We start from the raw sequence: 19,399 nt of genomic DNA on the forward strand, positions 1-19,399 counted from the left end.
GCTTACGTTGCTCCCCCCTCCCCTTCCTATCCACGACATTATTTGCTCAGGAAAACGTCAATAACGACCGCCAATCTGGCCTGCAATAGTCGCGACGCATTTCTCATCTGTCAAGTAATTTGGCGTTCTAGGTTAACGGCGAAAGGTGTGACACTAGCTCGTGCTGTAAAAAGAAGGGGAAACAGATCTGTAGAAGACCACCTGGCAGGACCCCGGCCGCGTCCTCAGCCGCATATGCAGACGAGGTGGTTGGTCCCGACTGAGACATGATGCAGATTTGCCGTACTAGAGTTAACACACAATGATTCGTCGTCGCTGTACTCTAAAGGGCGCAAGACTTCAATCGCGATCTGCCATATCATTATACTCGCTCACCCAAAAGGGCAACTTGGAAATTTCCAATGCCGACACACATGAATCAAACGCGCATCTGGTTCACTCTTTCGTTCAAAGATCGCGGCCAGTAATATTAATAATTGAAAACTGTATTCGCTCGAAGTATGGGTATCACTGCATTATTTTAGTTGAACCGAGTTGATGGCCAACGATTGGACCAACCAGTTAAAATCGGCTTTTGGCCCTGTAAGCCCCTATCTATATCGAACCAATTGCATTATTTAACCCCCGTCTTTTCTTCATCCGACACAATATGATGCGCCTCCTTACCCGCCCCATTCCCAACCTCAACATCGTTTGCCCCCTCATCTGAAACTCCATCACTGAACGGTGTTGTCGTCGCCGTCATCTTCCGATCCTGCACGTCCCAGACCGTAAAGTAAGCCGGCACCAAACTCACCGTCCAAAACACGACATTGATGACCGCCGTCCAGAACGGCGAGAACCGGCTACTGCTGATCCCAAACGAAGCGCACTGCCCCCAGCTCTCGACCCCGCGCAGCAAGCCCGTGCCGCGGCTCAGCTCCGACGTGCCGTCGCCGATGGTGCCGATCAGGAAGTATAGGTAGTTCTGGACCACGTTGCCGACCGTCTGCAACATGATGTAGACGCCGAACCCGCGCCCGAACCCGGGCGAGGCCCAGTCCAGCCCTTTCGGCGGGCGGGCCTCGTACTCGTGCTGCACGACCAGGACCCAGACCCAGAGCAGCGTGAAGGCGCCGCAGGAGCCGACGAAGCCCGCGCGCAGGCGGGTGCGCACGCTGAAGCGGGGCGAGTCGAGGAACAGCCCGAACAGGGCGCAGGCGATGGTGCCCGTGACGGCCGACAGGAACGAAGCCAGCGCGCGCGCGCGCACCGAGAAGTAGAGCGTCAGGTAGGTCGAGGCGTAGCCCCAGTAGAACCAGCAGGAGAAGAAGACGGGCAGCAGCAGGCCGACCTGCCTCGAGGCGGCCGTGCGCCAGAGCTGGCGCAGCTGCTCGCGGGCCGTGGTGCGGGCCTCGACCACGATGCGCGACCCGTCGCTCCTGCGCGTCTTCTCGGGCGGCGACAACAAGAAGGCCAGGGGCAGCGAGCAGGCCTGCAGGATGACGAAGACGAGCAGGGTGACCCACGAGACTTTCCCGCTCGTGGCCGTGTTGGCGTTGAGGCCGAGGTTGATGGCGCCGCCGAGCAGCTGGCCGCTGTTCTTGAACCCCAGCCAGAGGGCGAGGTAGCGGCCGCGCTTGGCGTGCTCGGGGTACGAGAGCACGATGGCGCCCTCGGCGGCCCAGTAGAGCCCCGCGCTCACGCCGCAGACGGCGGCGCCCAGCATGACGAACCACTCGGTCCCGAAGCGGTTGTTCTGGTACAGGGCGGCGCTGTAGACGGACCAGCCCAGCGTCCCCGCGATGAGCGTGTGCCGCACGCCGATCCAGTTGACGAAGACGGGCGACAGGATGCAGAAGAGGCCCATGAGCCCGAAGACGAGCGAGTTGCCCGCGTTGACCAGGTACGGCAGCAGGGCGCCGCCGGCGCCGAGCGAGTTGTTGGCGTTCCAGAGGCCTGGGCCGAGGAGGGCGATGACGCCGCAGATGATCATCTGGGCCAAGACGCTTCGGTAGAACGCCATGGTTGGTGAACGGTTGCAATTACTCGGGGCAGTACTCGGGGTTCTTGGCCATACCTACTTGCTGCCATCAAGGGACGACCCCGACGGACCCTGATACCTATATAGATATAATAATACCCCTGGATCTCGTTGGAAAATTTCTCGAAAGGATCCCAGATCATGCCATGGTACCAGGCCGATACTGGCCATTCACACGAATCGCGGGTAGCTGAGAACGGCTAGCTACCCTGTCGTGCCTCCACAAGTGCCATCCATAAGATAGATGGCGTGATTTCTTGGCGCGATAACCTTATCTTCTCAGTCATTCTCATTTGGAATCATTATTTAAGGTGCTGTCAATGTCGGGATGCTACCCGACTTGAAAGCTTGTCGTAGTCCAGGTAGTATATCAATTTGTTGGGTGAAATTGGTTTTTAGCGCAAGGTATGCTGTTGCGGCTGGCAAGTGCTTAGGTTGTTCGTCGATAGGCACGCGAGCACGCCATCAATTGGATATGGAACTTGTCGCAATGGGATAATAAACAATAAAACCCCATTCCCTCAAGGCACCCCCCTCCCCGACCTCGACGCCTTGGCCATCTCGCTCTGCGCCACATCATCCGCATAGCGCTGGTAAATGGGCAAGTAATGCTCCCTGTCGCTCTCGGTCCGCCGAACACTGTCCCTGCCCTGCATCGCGGCCCGCCACTTGCGCAACCTCGCCCAAGCCGCCTCGTCATTCTCATCGCCGGCTTGCCCCGGGTCCGGCACCGCCGTGATCCCCTTAAAGTGCTCAAAGACCCAATGCCTCAACACCCATGGCGCGAGCGCGATATCCACCATCCCCAAGCCGTCCCCGGCGAAGAAATAAGGCCCCTGCGGATCCATGGCCCGCGCAAACTCGAGCAGGAACCCGCGGTACTCGTCCCGGAGCCCCTCCAGCCGCTTCTGACCCTCCTCCTTAGTCCCGGCGGATGATGTTTGGAACTGCAGCAGCCGGTGCCACGCCGGAATGACGCGCGACGTCACAAAGTCCATCCAGATGCGGGCGCGAGCGCGCTCGAAGAGCTGCTGCTGACTGCCGTCGACCGGGGGGAGCAGCCGGGGCGCGCGGTCCGGGTACGCTTCCTCGAGGTACTGCAGCAGGACCGTGGACTCGTAGAGGGCCTTGCCGGGCGCGATCTCGAGGGTGGGGACGAGGCCGCGCGGGTTGGCCTTCATGAGCTGCTCGCCCTTGTGGTAGGGATTGACTGTAGGTAGTCGCTGTCAGTACTAGATCCTTCCCAGTTCGTGCTTTCCTGGTAGGAATGATGGCGCCAACCTTCAATGTACTGGTACGGGATCCCCTTCTCCTCGAGCGCGAGCCAGACGCGCTGGACGAAGGGACAGAACCACCCCGCAAAGAGTTTGAGGGGCTGCTCTGCCGCATGTTTCTGAAGATAGTTTCAAGTAAGCAAGACTGTTCGGCGGCTGGATCTGGGAATGATTCGACTACGCACATCGACGGTTTCTTTCGCAAGCCCCGTGGCCACAGGGTGCAAGTCGGCGTCTGGCATCGGCATCGCGAGGTAGGTATTGCGACGGGCTGTGTACAAGTGTATGCGCTGATTCGTTTGTGTGGCAAAGAGCTTCGGGAACTGATGGCAACGATGTCTTTATGATTTCCCTAACATCAATTCATATAAATAGAAGATGTAATGCTATGATTATAAATGTCGTAGTTATATTATTAATGTTGTGATTATCAATGTCATGTCCAATACCGGGTGATGTAAGATCTCCAAGCTTCCCTAGACAATGACGTGATCTCCGGTCTCCGAGCGGGACAATATTCAGCCACGTCACAATGCATCAGCAATATCAACGCGGTCGTGGAAGTATGGAAATGTTTATCCTTCATTGTTGATTCACTTTGGCGAATCTAGATATTTTTTTTTTTCATTATACAAATGTGCATGCACATCATTTCCAAACAGCAAAACACCCATATGGTGTGTGGTATACCAGACTGCGTTGAAGCAGTGAAATCAGACCCAGACTCCCGCTGGTCTCGCGCAAACACAAACGCCGAGATATGCAGCTAATTTGACCCTTTTTTTGTACCGCCAAATCTAGTGTTAAACCAGATCATAACACTCCGAGCTTCTGTAAGTTGATTGCTCAGTCGTATCCTTTCCTCTATCAAGGTTGAATTTTTCAGCACCGCTGACTCCGCTTATCGAAACACACAAACAGACATTTAGAAACCGGCCTCGGCTCTCCAGCCCTCAACGGGGAGGGGGAAGGTGGAGCACCATGCAGCGATGTCCTTCTTGATGTCGTTGATCTTGGCAACCTCGCCGCTGGCAACCTTGGCCTTGAAGTCCTTCAGCTTGTTGGCCTCCTTGGGAAGCTCAGCCTGGATCTCCTTGCAAAGCTTGATGCTCTGGTCAATGTACTCGGCAACACGCTCGAAGTCCTTGGTGCCGAAGCCACGCGAGGTCATAGCGGGAGTACCAATGCGGATACCGCAGGGGGTAAGAGCGGACTTGTCACCGGGAATGCTGTTCTTGTTGCAAGCAATGTTGATCTGCTCAAGGATAGCCTCAACACGGGCACCGTCCAGGGCCTGGGGACGGAGGTCGAGGAGAACCATGTGGGAGTCGGTACCGTCGGAGACCAGCTTGTAGCCAAGCTCCTTGAACTTGTTCTCCAGGGTCTTGGCGTTGTCCACGACCTGCTGCTGGTAGGCCTTGAACTCGGCGGACTGGGCCTGCTTCAGGGCAACGGAGAGAGCAGTGATGGTGTGGTTGTGGGGTCCACCCTGGTGACCGGGGAAGACGGAGAAGTTGATGGGGTTCTCGAGGTCGTACATGACCTCCTTGCCGCTCTTGGCGTTAACGCTGCGGACGCCCTTGCGGAAGAAGATCATGGCACCACGGGGTCCACGGAGGGACTTGTGGGTGGTGGTGGTGACAACATCGGCGTGGGGGAAGGGAGACTGGATGACACCAGCGGCGATCAGACCCGAGATGTGGGCCATGTCGACAACCAGGTAAGCACCGACAGAGTCGGCGATCTTGCGCATGCGGGCATAGTCGATCTCGCGGCAGTAGGCAGAGGTACCGGCGACGAGGATCTTGGGGCGGTACAGCTGGGCGTTGGCCTCGAGGAGATCGTAGTCAATGATGCCGGTGTCAATGTTGACACGGTAGGGCATGGTCTCGAAGTAGGTAGAGACGGCCGAGATCTTCTTGGCGGGAGTCTGGTAACCGTGGCTCAGATGGCCACCGTGGGGCAGGTCAAGACCCATCAGACGGCCGTGGACGGGCATCAGAGCCTGGTAGACCTGCAGGTTGGCAGGGCTGCCGCTGAGGCACTGGACATTGACACCCCACTTCTCGGAGTCGAGACCGAAAGCCTTGAGAGCACGCTGTTGGCAGAGGATCTCAATGGCGTCAATGTGTTGGTTGCCACCGTAGTAGCGGGCACCGGGCTGACCCTCGGAGTACTTGTTGGACATGGGCGAACCGAGAGCATCGAAGACAGCGCGGGAGGTAATGTTCTCCGAGGCGATCAGGACGATGGACTCCTTCTGGCGCTGGATCTCTTTTTTCTGCAAGACACTGCGCATTAGTTTCGAGTTCGAGCGAAAGTAATTAACGACTTCTTCTTAAACATACCATGATCTCAGCGACCTCAGGGTCGGTCTCCAGAAGAGACTTCTCGAGCATCTAGTGACGGTCTGTCAGCATTCCATTGCAATATCGACGCGGGGCAGTAGTCGGCGAGAGACTTACATCCTTGTGGGCGCCCGAGAGGGCGTAGGTGGAACCGTTGGCAGCCATCTTGGGTATATGTGTGTCTTTCGGAGAGGGAATGAAAGAAGCTGTCGTATCTTGGAAGATGGTTAAAGAAAGAAGATGACAGCAGCAAAGATTTCAAGAGAGAAAAGGAAGGGATGGAGGAGGAAAAAAAAGCTTAAAGAGTTCCTGAGGGCGGCGGGATGGACTTTTCTTAGTGGGGTGAGTCGACAGGACAGGAACCAATCGCGGGGTCCATGGGGTCGACACTAGCGAGTCTAAAGAGTCAAGGAGGGGTCTTGGGGTCTAGAGCTAAGCGTAAATCAACTGCGGGCGGCGAGATCGGCCCCGGGAAGCAGACAGCAGGGCTTGTATTTGGTGTCAATTGAGCGCTTGGATTCTTTCTTTTTTTGCCACTTTAATCTCCTGAATACAATTCATCCCTGATCGGAATTTCAAAGATGTGTCCACGGTTTAGATAGCTGTTCAGCCCTACGTTTGTAGGTTGCGGAAGTCTCGGGCAACCATAGATTGATGTCATCGTAGGTTTGCGCCAATAGAGACTCCGCCGAGATGCAGCGTCCAGCCACACCCAATATCGCATCGCACCGGTCCCCGGACACGAACCCGGACACGAAGGGCATGCTTCACGTTAGTCGCCGGATGCTATGAAACATATTTCGGGACGCTGTAGCTTTTACGCCAGTCGGGCATTGGCGTATTACCAAATTATAAATTTGGTCAATTAATCTTGGCCACATAGCGTGACCGAGACCTTCTTTCATAACTAGATGCTAGGTATTCCGTTACTAGGCATCACTCCATCGCCAAGCGTTGTCATTGCTCATCGCTAGGTAGTCCACTTGGCGTACAGATCAGATGGAAGCATTGGCTTGCCATCCTGCACCTTCTGGATAACCAGTTCCTCCGCATTTTCGGGGCAACAGCGGATCGTACAACTTCCACCAAAGCCTTTGACCAGATCGGTAAGCTTCGTCATCAACGCGGCCAGTCTCTTCAAGTGTGGCTGTTGGATTCGCTCCCACGCCGCTACCTTGTCCGCCACGTCCTCAACGTATGCTTCCCCAAACAATCCTTGGCGGTGATAGGCGCGTACGAGCTTGGGCGTCTGGGAGATCCAGAGCTGAGCGGCCACATCGGAGATACTGGTGGGCTTGTGTGCCACACGGGTCTTGATCTCCAGTATTGATTCCAATGGAGTCGTACGACCTTGCTTTCTGACCGAGAGTTTCGAGCCAGATTCTAAAGATAGGCCCTCCAAGTTGCCGGTGAGATCTGCAAGGGGGTCGCCCTCATTGTCTCCCAGGACTGGATCTCCCGAGTCCACATAGGCGTCGGCCTCGCAGCGGACGACGTAGCTGAGACCTCCGAAGTTGTAGCGGATGATCCGGTAGTGTCCCGTGCTATTGGGAATCTCGCATGCAGTGTACGCCTTCTCGAACTCGTGACCATGGCCTACGAACTGGCCTGGGCCGATGAACTCGTGGGTCTGAGCCTCGACCCGGGACAGAATGACAGTCTTCTCGCCGGCTAGCTCAGCGTGGATGGTGAACGCGTCTAGGCCGTAGCGGGTCGATCCCGGATCCACAAAGGAAAGCAGCTTGCGCATGGTGTTTCGATCCGTGACGAGGTCGACACTGCCCACGTCGAATGAGGGATCAACTCCATACAAGGAGCGGAAAATAGGTTCCATGGGGCTTTCGGGGTGGCGATCCGCGTTCTGTGCAATGTACCGGAAGCCTGAATCCTTGGGCAAGCGGCGTCGGGTCTTGGGGGGCTGCCATTTGGGCGGTATGCCTGGGATAGCGATAGTGGGTTCGGGGCATTCGATCCAGCTGTAGGAAGACAGATGCTGGACATCGCCAATGGTTGCTGGTGCTGTCTGACCCTCTAGGTCTTTGCGGTTGATGGCTGCCTCCATTGCAATGGAAATTCGTTGGTGAGGAAAGATGGTATGTATCTTGGAGTTGGAGAGAATGCAGTTGTTCACAAAGCATTGAAAGAACTCCCAAATTAATCCATGTTCATGCTTGGCAGGAACGAGGATGCCGCGACTGCCCCAATCAGGTGGTGGGTGGTAGGCCTTAGATAGGAACTGAGAACAGCCAGGTTTCTACTTGCCTAAGCGGGATGGTATAATTGAACTGAGGGTTGTAGTGAGGGACCAAAAACACATTAAATGTTTTTAGGCATACCAGAGTGTCAAGTGGTTGTCGTAGCAGATAGGCTGTATGAAAACAAGCGTTGAACTGCAATACCGATATCTGGAAATATTTCCACACCAAGTCAACGCTCGAGGGATGGCGAACAAATGTTGAAAGCATGATTAACGTTAGAACAATCTTCAACGCTGGAATAACTATTGATCTCAATGCCAACTGATGTTTAATGATTGTAAGAGTGTTCGTTCTAGCGTACAGTTGAACTACAATTGGGTATGTAGGTACGTGTGATTGATGTGTGATCCGGAGGGCACCAGGGAGGAAGAAACACCAACCACAATCACGTCTACCCGACTTGCAGCATTTACAACAAAATAAAACATGTGGCAAAACGGAACTCAGTTCGAACATATGGCCTCCCCATGCTCCCCCCCTCAAACAGAAGCTTCCAGTGCCGGCGATTGTCCCATCGTCCCTCCCCTATGTACCTAAGGCGCCTTGCCTCATGCTGCTCGGTGCCTGCGGCGCGGACGAAGAACCCACGACGTGTGGTGTTTCACTTGCCCAGAATCCATACCATCTCGTCGTCCGAGCCGCAAATACGCAAGAAGCATAGATCGAAGACCCCATCGCAAGGCCCAGAGACGGTACCGTACCATACCCAAGGAAACCAAGACCTGTTCAACCCATACCCACGCCCCTAGCCACATATCCAATTCACATACCAATGTGTAGCCAAACAGCATATGTCGGGCCACATCATGGGACTGCATATCATGCCGCTGGTATGTATTCAAGAAAACCAAGACTTGCCCAACACGAACACACCAAAGTATCTTGCCATATCACATGAACATCTCGCGTATCACCATGTAAGCAAAAACACCAACCGGCCAGTCACGTCACTGAGCTGCATGTATCTCATGTCGCTGGTCTGTATTCTTTCAACAGTATGATCTTGGGTATATGTACAAGAGCTGATCCAGCCATCATCATCGAGGAGCGACGACCAGCAACCAAAACCAAGACCCCTTTTTCTTCGCCCTCTCTTTCTCTCTCGATTCGTTCGATGTTGTTCTAGCCAGGCCATCGTTCGTGTCGCCATCCACCATCAAACCATGCAACGTCCCCTTTGAACTTGTTCCATCCATCCAGCCAGCCAGCCAAAAAGGGTTCCATGTTTGTTTCGTTGCACCTCGAGATGAAAGCATCATTGCTGACTCCATTCCATCAGCTCGCAATGCCACTATCTCGTTTGTGCTGTTTTTCCTCCTAAGCTGGGATGATTGATGGCAAGGGCGAACCATAAGATACGATGTAGAGGATGAAAGATGCGCAAGGCAAGAACGAAGCTGACCCCCACCACCACCCCTTACTCCTTTTCTCCTCTTCCACCGTAGACCGGAAAAATAAATCATCTAGCCGAGTAGATCGCCCTCCTCCAGGAAAGGGCCGCCGTCAATATATGCAAGTGTCGTCCAAGACACACCATTAGATGCGTCGTATCGTCTAGGGCGAAGAAACAGAGCGCGGATAAAACGCCAAGCGGGGTGGAAAGCAAAACCAACTCCAAGAACACCAGAATTGTGTCAACGACCAGGTGATATCTGTTTTTTTCGACTTGCTTCAGACGCCCAAATGCGGAAAAAATAGCCTGGTGTACCGACGTAAAACAAGGATGCGTCACGAGATATCGAATCGTGACTTCGCCGCAAGTGGGTGCCTCCGAATAGAATTGACCAAGACGGCCAATCTTGGAAGAGACAAAATCAATGAAGGCCTCCCCGGCGTACCCCAAAATCGCAAAGATGGCCACCACCAGACAGGGTATAGAGTATAGGAGGCGCGACGATGAAAGGAAGGGAAGGGCAAGATGAAAACAAAAAGTGAAAAAGACTCTGTCGCGAGTGGTGCGAGACAGTAGAGGGAAAAGGAGTTTGCCGTTCAGATCAAGTAAGACGAGAAATGGTGGACCGTTAATCCGAATCCGTATCCATTGGCTCGCTCCCCAGACTGGCAGCCGAGACCACCGAAGAGCTACGGACACCTCTCTAGTGTTCCATGCTCTCGGGGCTCGGAATGCCTGTGTCGTCTTTGTCCGTTTGGCTATTACCGCCCTGGCTTTCCACGCGCGTCAACTCGGGTGGTGCTGAAGGTAGTGACAAAGAGCCGTCTGCAGGCGCAGATGAATCCTGCTTAGCGAGCGGCTTTTTCGCGTCGCCTTTGCTGGGACTGACATTAACGCCGCCGCCGTTGGCCTTTTGGGCAGCGGCAGCTGCAGCGGCAGCAGCCTCCATCTTCTTCTTTTTCTTGTTGATGGCGTTCTGCTCCTTGGGCGGTCGCTTCTGCGGCGAAACGATCTTGCCTGTGGCACCCAGACGGGGCCGCGGACGTCGCTGCTTCACCGGAAGATCCTCATCTTCAACCAAAGGCGCATCTCCGTTAGCATGCAGTTTGGCCAAGAAGAAGTTCTTGACAAGCCCAATCTGGTCCTGGATATTCTCCTTGTTGACAGAATCTTGGGGTGGAAGATCATCGAAGAGTACCGCATCGATAGCATCGGTGGTCGGGTTCTGGCTCTGGTACTGGTTGTGGACTCTCGACTGGAGGAGATGCAGGGGAACAGACAGCATGCCGCCCAACTCTCCAGCAAGACCCAGTTCCTTGAAACCGAAGAAGTCTTCGCCCAGCTCTTCAGCAAAGTCACCGCCGACGAATTGTTCGCTTCCATCATTGAAAGCAGCCGCGCCGCCGTCGGTCGTCGTTTGATCGTTCAATGCAGGGCGCAAGATCTCGGCCAAGTGGTTCTTCATACGCTCGTGGATCGAAGTCAACTTGTTACCAAGTCGATCGACCTCGTCCTTGGCGTAGCTTTCCAGGGCTTCGACATCGTACCCATTCTCATGCAGCGTGTGTAGCAGGACTTCCTCATCGGTATACCGCGGCTGCACTTTAGCACCGCGCTGGGCGTATTGGGGAGTGGGATCTTTCCGCTCGGCTTCGCTGTACGTCTTGAACGTGCCGCCAAGCTTGGCGAAATAATCCGCAGCAATGTCCGTGACAGTGTCCAGGGCCGAGGGTTGCATCTCTTCGAAGCCGGCATGATAGAAGATCTTAGCGACAGATCGCTGTAAGGTCGCTCTGCAGAGTTCCGGTGCCATAACAAGGTCGTCACCACAAGTGACTTGGGGATCAACGTCCAGTTCCTGGAACGGTTCAGGGTTGTACTTAGGAAACTGGTTTTGATAGACCTGAGACGGATTAATAAAGGTTTGCCATAATCAGTGAGTGTATGTTACCTGTTGCTGAATCTGCATCTGCTTCACGACGCCGATCTTGGAGCATAGCTTCCGTGTCTCCTGCATCTGCCGGAGGTTTGCATCGAACCTCTCCGCAAGGGGAGCTCGTGGGGCTTTGAAGTATCCAGCTGGAATAGTGCGGAGGTACTCCTCATGTTGGTTGATGACTTGGCCTTCATTGTCGACGTGCCATTGGAGTTTCGGTGGGATGTCGGGGATCATACACTGAGGATCGTACCAATCAGGTACCACAAGCTCAACATCTTCTTCCATGCCCTCGGCTAGGGTCTCGGAAGCTTTGATGTCCTTGGCGGCCGCGTCGTCAGCCGTGGGGCTAAACGCCTCGCTCGCTTCTGCCTGTTTCTTGTGACGCAGAAACCTACGCATCGCCGGTTTGGTTCGCAGCAACGCTGGTTCGTCCACATTCAACTTGCGGCCCTCAAAAAGCTGAAGCCTGCGCTTTGCGATCTTTGCACGACCAGTCTTAGTGATCTGCTTGTAGTGCTTGTACTCTTCATCCTCGTAAACCTGCTCCTGTGCTTCGTTCAAGGCCTGGTTGAGAGCGAGCCCGTTCAAAGAAGGCCCGTCAATTTCCATGGCGTCGACGTTGCTGCCTATGCCCGACTGTCCATTCAGGCCACCGGGAGTGCTGGAGCCGCCAACCGGGGGTGTTGCGAAGCCATTGCTTCCATCAGCCTCGGATCCCTCCCTTTGGACTTTTCCCAGCAGGCCGTTGAGCTGGAGGACGGGCTTCTGGTCGCCGTTCGGTGTGTCTTCTTTCTGATCGGTGGGGGCTTTCCTGGACTTGGTACCCTTGGCTCCACCAGTAATGCGACCTCGGGACGACATGATGGGTTCATCGTCAGAATCGTCGCCGGCGTCGTCATCCCCGCCATTTTGTTTCCGTCGTTCTTCAGCCTCGACTTCGGCGCGCGGTCGGATTACAAGGTCCGGTATCAGTGGGATGAGTTTCTCCGCCTCCTTGCGCATGCCGTTCGCCATACGGCGCAACGGGTGATTCATATCTTGATTATACCTAAGGCAGTTGTCCCAGATCAGGTTAAGATCAACGACGAAGTCGGCCTTGGATTTGTAGGCAAGCGACTTAAGCTTCTTCGTCATGCTCCCGAGATCCATCGGCTTGGTAATGACTGTCGGGGATTAACATGGCTTGCGTAAGTAGTCGATGGGCACAGAATTGACTCACGGTTATAATAATCCGGCGCATCTCTCTTGTTCACCCTCTGCAAGAAGGGCGTCGAATATTCCGTGTGCGCCTTCAACTCAGTCAAGACCTTTTCCAGAGCTTCATATAGCTCTTCCTGGTTGACATTTTCTTCGCTGGCCCATTTGCTGCGATTTTTCCGGACCTCGTTCATCAGGGAGCGGAGTTCAGCATCGGACGCGCGCACACGGTCGCGCTTCATATCGATCCGCGCAATCAGATGCTTGAGCGTCAGACTCGATGCGCCAAGGTTGGCGCTGCTAAGCGATCCATAGTTCTCGCCGGTGGGACCGCTGGGGACGCCAGTATTGGTGTTCTTGTCCATCTCGGCTGCCAGCTGCTTTTCCGACTCTTCGAGCTGCTGTTGTTCGATCATAGCGGCCCTGTCGTCCTGCAGGGTGTAGAACAGGGTGTGAAAGCTGCGCTTGGCCGCTTCCTCGGTGGCAGTGCGCGCCTCTTCCAACAGCTTCCGCGCATCTTCAGAAGACTTGGCCTGGGCCTGGGATATCTGCGAACCTTGCGAGGACTCATCTTTCGTCTTGTCAAGATGTCTTCCGGGCGAATGGGGTGCTTGTATGGGGGAGCTGCCGGATTTGGAGGGCGACGGCAAGGCGCCGACGACTTGTGTGGGCTTGGATTTTAGCGGCGAGGCATTGGAGGCGGTGGTCGCCTCTTCTTCCTCATCGTCTTCATCGTCATCGTCGCCATAATCGTCTTCGTCGATGGTTCGCTTCGCCCGTTTCGCGGGCCGCTCCTCGACCGGGTCATGGTCGGTCGTCGGGGGCAGCAGGGGCGCGGAGAGGGTTACGGGATGGCGGAGGGACTCGATACCGGCATGGTTGTATCCGCCCTCGTCATCAAACAAAAGCGCAATTTTGGATGCGGTGCGGCGATAGCTGTCGGCAAAGTAAGCGCGTCGGCGATCTTCCTCCTGGTCTAAAGATGCCTCAGGCATCAACTGAATGGCGCCATCCGCCGTAGGGGTCTGGGTTCGCTGCTGGCCATCATCAGATTGATGAAAGCTGCGATTACCGTTGATGGTCGTTCCAGATGACGGTTGCCAGCTGTGGTGACCGTTCATGATGGACATGATGGCCTTGGGCGTGTTATAGGGATGGGCTCCGGATGGACGCCATGCGTATGCAAATGGCGCGTTCTGGAGATGGCCACGGGGGGAATCGCGCGCCTAAAAGAACACCAACGGAACAAGCGACATCGAATTAGATGGAATCACAAAAATTGAGGCCGGTACCGATAAGAATGGTGGTGCCTCGATGGTTGGAAGTCGAGGTCGATTTCGCGTATGTCGAGAGAGGAGGTTAACAATTACTGGGCCGAAAAGGGTAGTACCTGTAGGATCACGCTTTTTTGGGTAGAGGCGGCCGTTTTTTGGTCTTGATTCCAGATATGACCGCATCCAGACTGCTAGAGTGTACATGCAAGCAATTCTTCACAACTGGACAATCACGACCGCGCACCAGGTGAAAAGAGGTGCACTCTCGTCCAATCTGATCGCTGCCTTTCTCCAAAGCCTTCTATATACTTTTCGCAAGATTGTCCCATTCTCTCGGCCTACAATTGAGCTCCGGTCTCTGGCCCGGCTCTGTACCTCGACACCCCTACAGCAGCCGCATCCGGCCAATTGAGCCAGCTGGCCCACGCTTCTGGCTTCTGGGCTTGATTCAATCTTCACCAACTGAGCGCATCGGCATCTTCTCCGTCTTACCGCAGTCCAGCATCATTATGTATGTATTGTTTGATCAAGATGGCCTGAGTGAGGCTCACAGGCTAGGCGAGTCATCACGTGTGCGCAGTGCCAGAGAGGCTCTGTAGCCGTCCATATGCGCCTTGCAGAGTCAGTGATTGGATGCGCCTCGTCTTAAGATGGATGAATCCAAGTTGCCAGATATCTTGATACGAGCATGTGAATCGCGACTCTCAAACAGGCGGCTTCTCTCTGCCTCTCCACACCCGCGTCCCGCATGAACGAGAAGGAACCTTGAAACCCCATGTCCAATCGAGCGTAGCGCTCTTTGGGGGGAGTCGATTGAGTGATTGTGCCCCCCACTGATCACTGCTTGGGATCGCTGAACGTGGCAGTAAAGCCCAGCCACACGGCTCGCTACAGAACAGCCTGGACAATGAATTGGGGCCTCTCTGCCATCAGTGCTGAGTGCATCAGCGTCGCCCAGAACAGTAAGAAGTGCTGCCCTTGCCGGAATCCCGACCACCGACCACCTCCAGCAGCCAGCTTCCCAGTAAGGGTGGGGCTCTGATGCGGCGCAAGTGGAAGCTCTCTCTTCTCTAGCTGTTACCTAGAAAGAACCGACCCAACCGAGCATCGGGAGAAAAGAAGAGATGACCACCAACCAGGCTACACTACAAGCTCAAAATCTCCCCCGTACTGTATAGCAAACAAGCCCTTCCCGAAGCTCTCCATCTTTCCTGAAGCTTCGTCTCTCTCGAGCACTGTACTCTATACGTATTTGTCTGTCAATAATGCATTATACGATCTCCTCTCGACTCTAGCCTAATCCCAGCTCCAACCAACCAACACTTACCTTACCTACCTTACCCTACCCAACTCTTGCATCACAAAGACAACGAACGATGCACATTCGCCTACCTTTTGCAGGTCAGTACATCCGAACCTCCTAAGCCGCTCACTGCAGCAAGAAATCAAGCATTGCCGCTATTGCCACAAGCTCCGAAAACCTCGCGCACCTCAGTTTTAACAATTCATCCCTGCTACAGGTGTCTTCTTCCTGCTGTGCCTGCTCGCAGGCTACGTCGGCCTGTCGTCACTGCAGCTCAACTACTATGTCAACGACAAGGTCCTGCACCTCTTCACCTTCTTCCTCCTGACGGTAGTCTTCTACTGGATCGTCGACACGAACCGCCGGCGCACCCTGCACCTGACCCTCGTCGTCTGCACCGCCATCCTCGGCGTCGGCTCCGAGTTCCTCCAGGGCTTCCTGCCTAACGGCCGAGTCTTCGACCTCTACGACATCGTCGCCAATGTTGTCGGCAGCCTCGCGGGGCTCGCGCTCTGCAACTGGTACCACAAGCGCATGCTTGAGCGCAAGCGCTCCCGCCGCGCCTACAACGCCGTCCCCGGCGAGGATGTTGAGGACGTCGAGCTCGGGGAGAGCCAGGCCATGCTGGGCGACGAAGGCCAGGGAGGAAGGCGTAATGTCCGCAGCCCCGGTCCAAAGCGAGCGAGCGGCGTCTGGCAAGACGTTGGAAGAGGAGGTCGACACGTGGGACGAGAACGCCGTGGACAACTGGGATGAAGAGGACGATGGCGACATTGGTACCATTCCCAAGCCCAAGGGGGAAGGAGGCAGAACCCGTCAATGGCGCCGACGGCGTCGATGCGAAAAAGCGAGTCGACTAATTCCTTGGTCACGCAACCCAAAAACGGAAGGAGAAGGTGGGAGAGAAGGAGCAAGAAAGGCGCGGGCAGCTGAACATGATGATGCATTGTTACTTACCTTATGATACCTTCCTCTGGCGTACGGGCGACTTGGGTCACTTCTTTCGGTCAATTCGGTCTTGACGTCGGTCACACCACATGTACGAGTTTAGATGATTTCAACGAGAACAAGATGGTCGTTCCACCACAGGCACCAGCGATCAAACACACTGCTCAATAAGCAAAACAATATTTTCCGCTGCAAACATGGTGGAAGAAGAGGGAAAGAAGCGGATGCATGGGCATTGTACTGTACTGTACAGCCAGCCCACTTTGAATCCTAATTCCCATGCACTTATGCGCGCGCATGAAGTCGCCGGAGAGCCCAGTCCCTTGCAGTAGCTTGGCCATCTCTTCCCGTGGCTCCATATCGCACAGAACTCGATATCCGGGTGGGGAGACAAAGAAAGGACTCGACGATTTTCGTCGTACAGAGCCGGATCTCATCTGTGATATGCAATGGGGACTGGGGGATCCACTGGTGCAAGGATATGTACGGTAACGAGTAGGTAGGGAAGATCACCAGCTGATCTGAGACATCCTGCTGCACACCTGCCTTAAAACGGGAAGCTTTCTTGTGGGCAACCTGGATACTCTTAAGATAGTTAACTTATAGTTACACACACAAACGCTATACAAACGCGGTCATGGATTTCATAAACTCCTTGCTGTGATGAGACTTGAATCGTTATTCGTAGACGCTGTAGGCCTCTGAGAAAATGACTCCATTGTTTCCAGCAATGGCACCATCTAGCCTATTGCCCCATCCGGCAAAGGCTCGGCAAGATGATTCATGGGGAGAAAAATGGGTTATAGAGACAACGACATTCCCATCAGAGGCGACATCGACCTTGTTTAGTAACCCAGACATAGAGAATTGTTTATAGATTCACCATTATACTATACGTCACCTTCTTTGACAAATTTCAGTTTTCGAGACAGCTGTATTGGACAAATAATTTACACAACGTCAACTATGGGGTCCATCGCTAAAGATCTCAACAGCACGACAGGGGTGCCCCTCCAACGTGCCGATGAGCTTGAAGATGTATGTTTCCCCATTGGTGTGTCGTCTAATATGGCAATATTTACTAACCAACTTCGCAGTTAATCGATGCGGTCAAATCCCTCATAGTACCGTACGTCAGGTCGGCAGATGAGGCAGCTGCTTTCAAGGCGACTGGACAACCGTCAAAAGGCGCCGATGGCCAACCACAAAATGTCTTGGTTGATACGCATAAGCCGGCCGAGCTCATTGAGAAATTGAAGCTGTCGCTCCCGGAGACAGAAGGCAGAGGAAAGGAGGGCCTTCTGGCTACGATCCAGGACGTGCTCAAGTACAGTGTGAACACCTGGGATCAGGGGTTCCTGGATAAGCTGTACGCGAGTACGAATGCTGTAAGTTGGCAACTCGACGAAAACCTATATCAACACTGATTTTACTGACAATATCTCAGGTCGGCGTAGTTTCTGAGCTTTTGCTCTCCGTGCTGAACACCAACGTTAGTTTCCCCCCTGCTGCTGTCGGGTACCCCTGAAACCCCTTGCTCTCTATCCCCGCGAGTTGTCTCCCTCCTACGTGCCATCTGAACTACCAACTTACCATACCCCCCACAGGTCCACGTCTACCAAGTCTCGCCGGTCTTGACCCTGATCGAGAAGACCACGGCCCGCCAGCTGGCCAACCTCTTCGGCCTCACCGGCCCCCGCGCGGGCGGCGTCACCTGCCAGGGCGGCAGCGCCTCGAACCTGACCTCCATCGCCATCGCGCGCAACGCGCTGTACCCGGAGTGCAAGACGCGGGGCAACGGCGCGCGGCACTTCGTGCTCTTCACGAGCGCGCACGGCCACTACAGCGTCGAGAAGGCGGCCGTGACGTGCGGCATGGGCGCCGAGGCCGTGGTGCCCGTCGACGTGGACCCGGCGACGGGCTGCATGGACCCGAAGGCGCTGCGGGCGGCGGTCCTGCGCGTGCTCGACGATCAGGACGGTCGGACGCCGCTCTACGTCAATGCGACGGCGGGTACGACGGTCCTGGGCTCCTTCGACGACTTCCGGGCGCTGAGCGCCGTGTGCCGCGAGTTCGGCCTCTGGCTGCACATCGACGGGTCGTGGGGCGGGCCGTGCATCTTCTCGGCCGCCCAGAAGCACAAGCTCGCCGGCAGCGAGCTGGCCGACTCCATCACCGTCAACCCGCACAAGATGATGAACGTGCCCGTGACGTGCTCGTTCCTGCTGACCAACGACCTGGCCGTCTTCCACAAGGCCAACACCCTGCCCGCGGGCTACCTGTTCCACGGCGCCGGCGACGACGGCGAGGTCTACGACCTGGCGGACCTGACGCTGCAGTGCGGGCGCCGCGCCGACAGCCTCAAGCTGGCGCTGGCGTGGATCTACTACGGCGCCGCCGGGTTCGAGCGCATGATCGACCACGCTTTCGACATGGCAGCGCACATGGCCGATCTGATCGACGGCTCGCCCGACTTCGAGCTCGCGTCCTCGAACCCGCCGCCGTGCTTGCAGATTTGCTTCTACTATACCCCAGGCGGTAAGCTGGCGGACACCAAGGAGGAGAACACAAGGAGGACGCGGGAGATGGTGGGACTTCTCATAGGGAGAGGGTTCATGGTCGACTACGCGCCGGGGCCCAAGGGCAGCTTCTTCAGGGTGGTGGTAAATTGTCAGACGCTGAAAGGCACAGTGGATGGGCTGGTGAAGGCGTTAGGCGAGGTGGGGAAAGAGGTCGTAAGTGCTTGAACAGAGACAGACACAATCAATAGACCACAATAGAACAGCAACGATTTCTGAGCAATACGGGAAACTGGGATTGAAGTTTTAGGTGCCATGGACCAGCTAGATACTTGGAACCTCGAAAGGCTGTTTCCACAAAACCTACCTAGCTTTGTATACCTAAGCACTGCCATCTAGAAATTCAATTTGAAACAGAAAAAGCAATCATAATCCCGTCTCTAGCATACCAAATACTTCGATCCGTAACAAAAAAAATGGCAAGTACTACTGACTAGAAGGGAGAAGTAAAAAATCAAAAAGAAAGATCGAAGAATCCTATTGAATAGGATGCATCGGGAATTGAGCCCGATGCGGGGGTCGAACCCGCAGCCTTGAGATTAAGAGTCTCACGCTCTACCGATTGAGCTAACCAGGCAGGGAGCGTTTTAATGCTTGTTGGAGGAAGATCATGCTACGGAACACTATGTAGCGAACACTGATTCCAAAGCTCTATTCTCAGTTGCACCTGCCGTATGGCTGCCGACCGCCCACATCCTAACCAACTTTCTTGCTTTCTCCTATGCTTATTACATATTGCATTTCATCACATTATTGAGATTGCATAACGATTGCGCAGCCTATTGAAGTAAATACGAACTACAGTTTGGACCATTTTCCTTCTGGAACTCCAATTCAGTCCCGTTTGAAGTCACACAGCAGAA

At 54.8% G+C, this 19,399-nt stretch overlaps 7 protein-coding genes across 7 annotated transcripts; 2 read left to right on the plus strand and 5 right to left on the minus strand.

Annotated features, from left to right (window-relative positions):
- Nucleotides 1-613: 613 nt before the first annotated feature.
- On the minus strand, nt 614-2,005 carry PG985_007498 (major facilitator superfamily domain-containing protein; the record flags this gene model as incomplete). The annotated part of the gene is made up of 1 exon (XM_066827266.1): nt 614-2,005. The coding sequence occupies one exon, from the start codon at nt 2,003-2,005 to the stop codon at nt 614-616; it is 1,392 nt and encodes a 463-aa protein (XP_066684941.1).
- A 539-nt stretch (nt 2,006-2,544) lies between these two features.
- On the minus strand, nt 2,545-3,545 carry PG985_007499 (uncharacterized protein; the record flags this gene model as incomplete). The annotated part of the gene is made up of 3 exons (XM_066827267.1): nt 2,545-3,233; nt 3,305-3,416; nt 3,483-3,545. 3 exons carry the CDS (start codon nt 3,543-3,545, stop codon nt 2,545-2,547), a joined length of 864 nt encoding a protein of 287 aa, XP_066684942.1.
- A 677-nt stretch (nt 3,546-4,222) lies between these two features.
- PG985_007500 (Serine hydroxymethyltransferase- cytosolic) lies at nt 4,223-5,810 on the minus strand (the record flags this gene model as incomplete). Its single annotated transcript, XM_066827268.1, has 3 exons — nt 4,223-5,578; nt 5,646-5,696; nt 5,763-5,810. The coding sequence occupies 3 exons, from the start codon at nt 5,808-5,810 to the stop codon at nt 4,223-4,225; spliced, it is 1,455 nt and encodes a 484-aa protein (XP_066684943.1).
- Nucleotides 5,811-6,615: 805 nt separating this feature from the next.
- On the minus strand, nt 6,616-7,707 carry PG985_007501 (uncharacterized protein; the record flags this gene model as incomplete). The annotated part of the gene is made up of 1 exon (XM_066827269.1): nt 6,616-7,707. One exon carries the CDS (start codon nt 7,705-7,707, stop codon nt 6,616-6,618), a length of 1,092 nt encoding a protein of 363 aa, XP_066684944.1.
- Nucleotides 7,708-9,999: 2,292 nt separating this feature from the next.
- PG985_007502 (uncharacterized protein) lies at nt 10,000-13,562 on the minus strand (the record flags this gene model as incomplete). The annotated part of the gene is made up of 3 exons (XM_066827270.1): nt 10,000-11,199; nt 11,248-12,398; nt 12,455-13,562. The coding sequence occupies 3 exons, from the start codon at nt 13,560-13,562 to the stop codon at nt 10,000-10,002; spliced, it is 3,459 nt and encodes a 1,152-aa protein (XP_066684945.1).
- Nucleotides 13,563-15,082: 1,520 nt separating this feature from the next.
- PG985_007503 (uncharacterized protein) lies at nt 15,083-15,765 on the plus strand (the record flags this gene model as incomplete). The annotated part of the gene is made up of 2 exons (XM_066827271.1): nt 15,083-15,107; nt 15,227-15,765. The coding sequence occupies 2 exons, from the start codon at nt 15,083-15,085 to the stop codon at nt 15,763-15,765; spliced, it is 564 nt and encodes a 187-aa protein (XP_066684946.1).
- A 1,158-nt stretch (nt 15,766-16,923) lies between these two features.
- On the plus strand, nt 16,924-18,704 carry PG985_007504 (uncharacterized protein; the record flags this gene model as incomplete). The annotated part of the gene is made up of 4 exons (XM_066827272.1): nt 16,924-16,995; nt 17,055-17,345; nt 17,405-17,449; nt 17,565-18,704. The coding sequence occupies 4 exons, from the start codon at nt 16,924-16,926 to the stop codon at nt 18,702-18,704; spliced, it is 1,548 nt and encodes a 515-aa protein (XP_066684947.1).
- Nucleotides 18,705-19,399: the final 695 nt, after the last annotated feature.

This window comes from Apiospora marii, assembly GCF_038362585.1.
Source record: "Apiospora marii strain CBS 49790 chromosome Unknown utg000004l_segment0_segment1, whole genome shotgun sequence".
NCBI lineage: Eukaryota > Fungi > Ascomycota > Sordariomycetes > Amphisphaeriales > Apiosporaceae > Apiospora > Apiospora marii.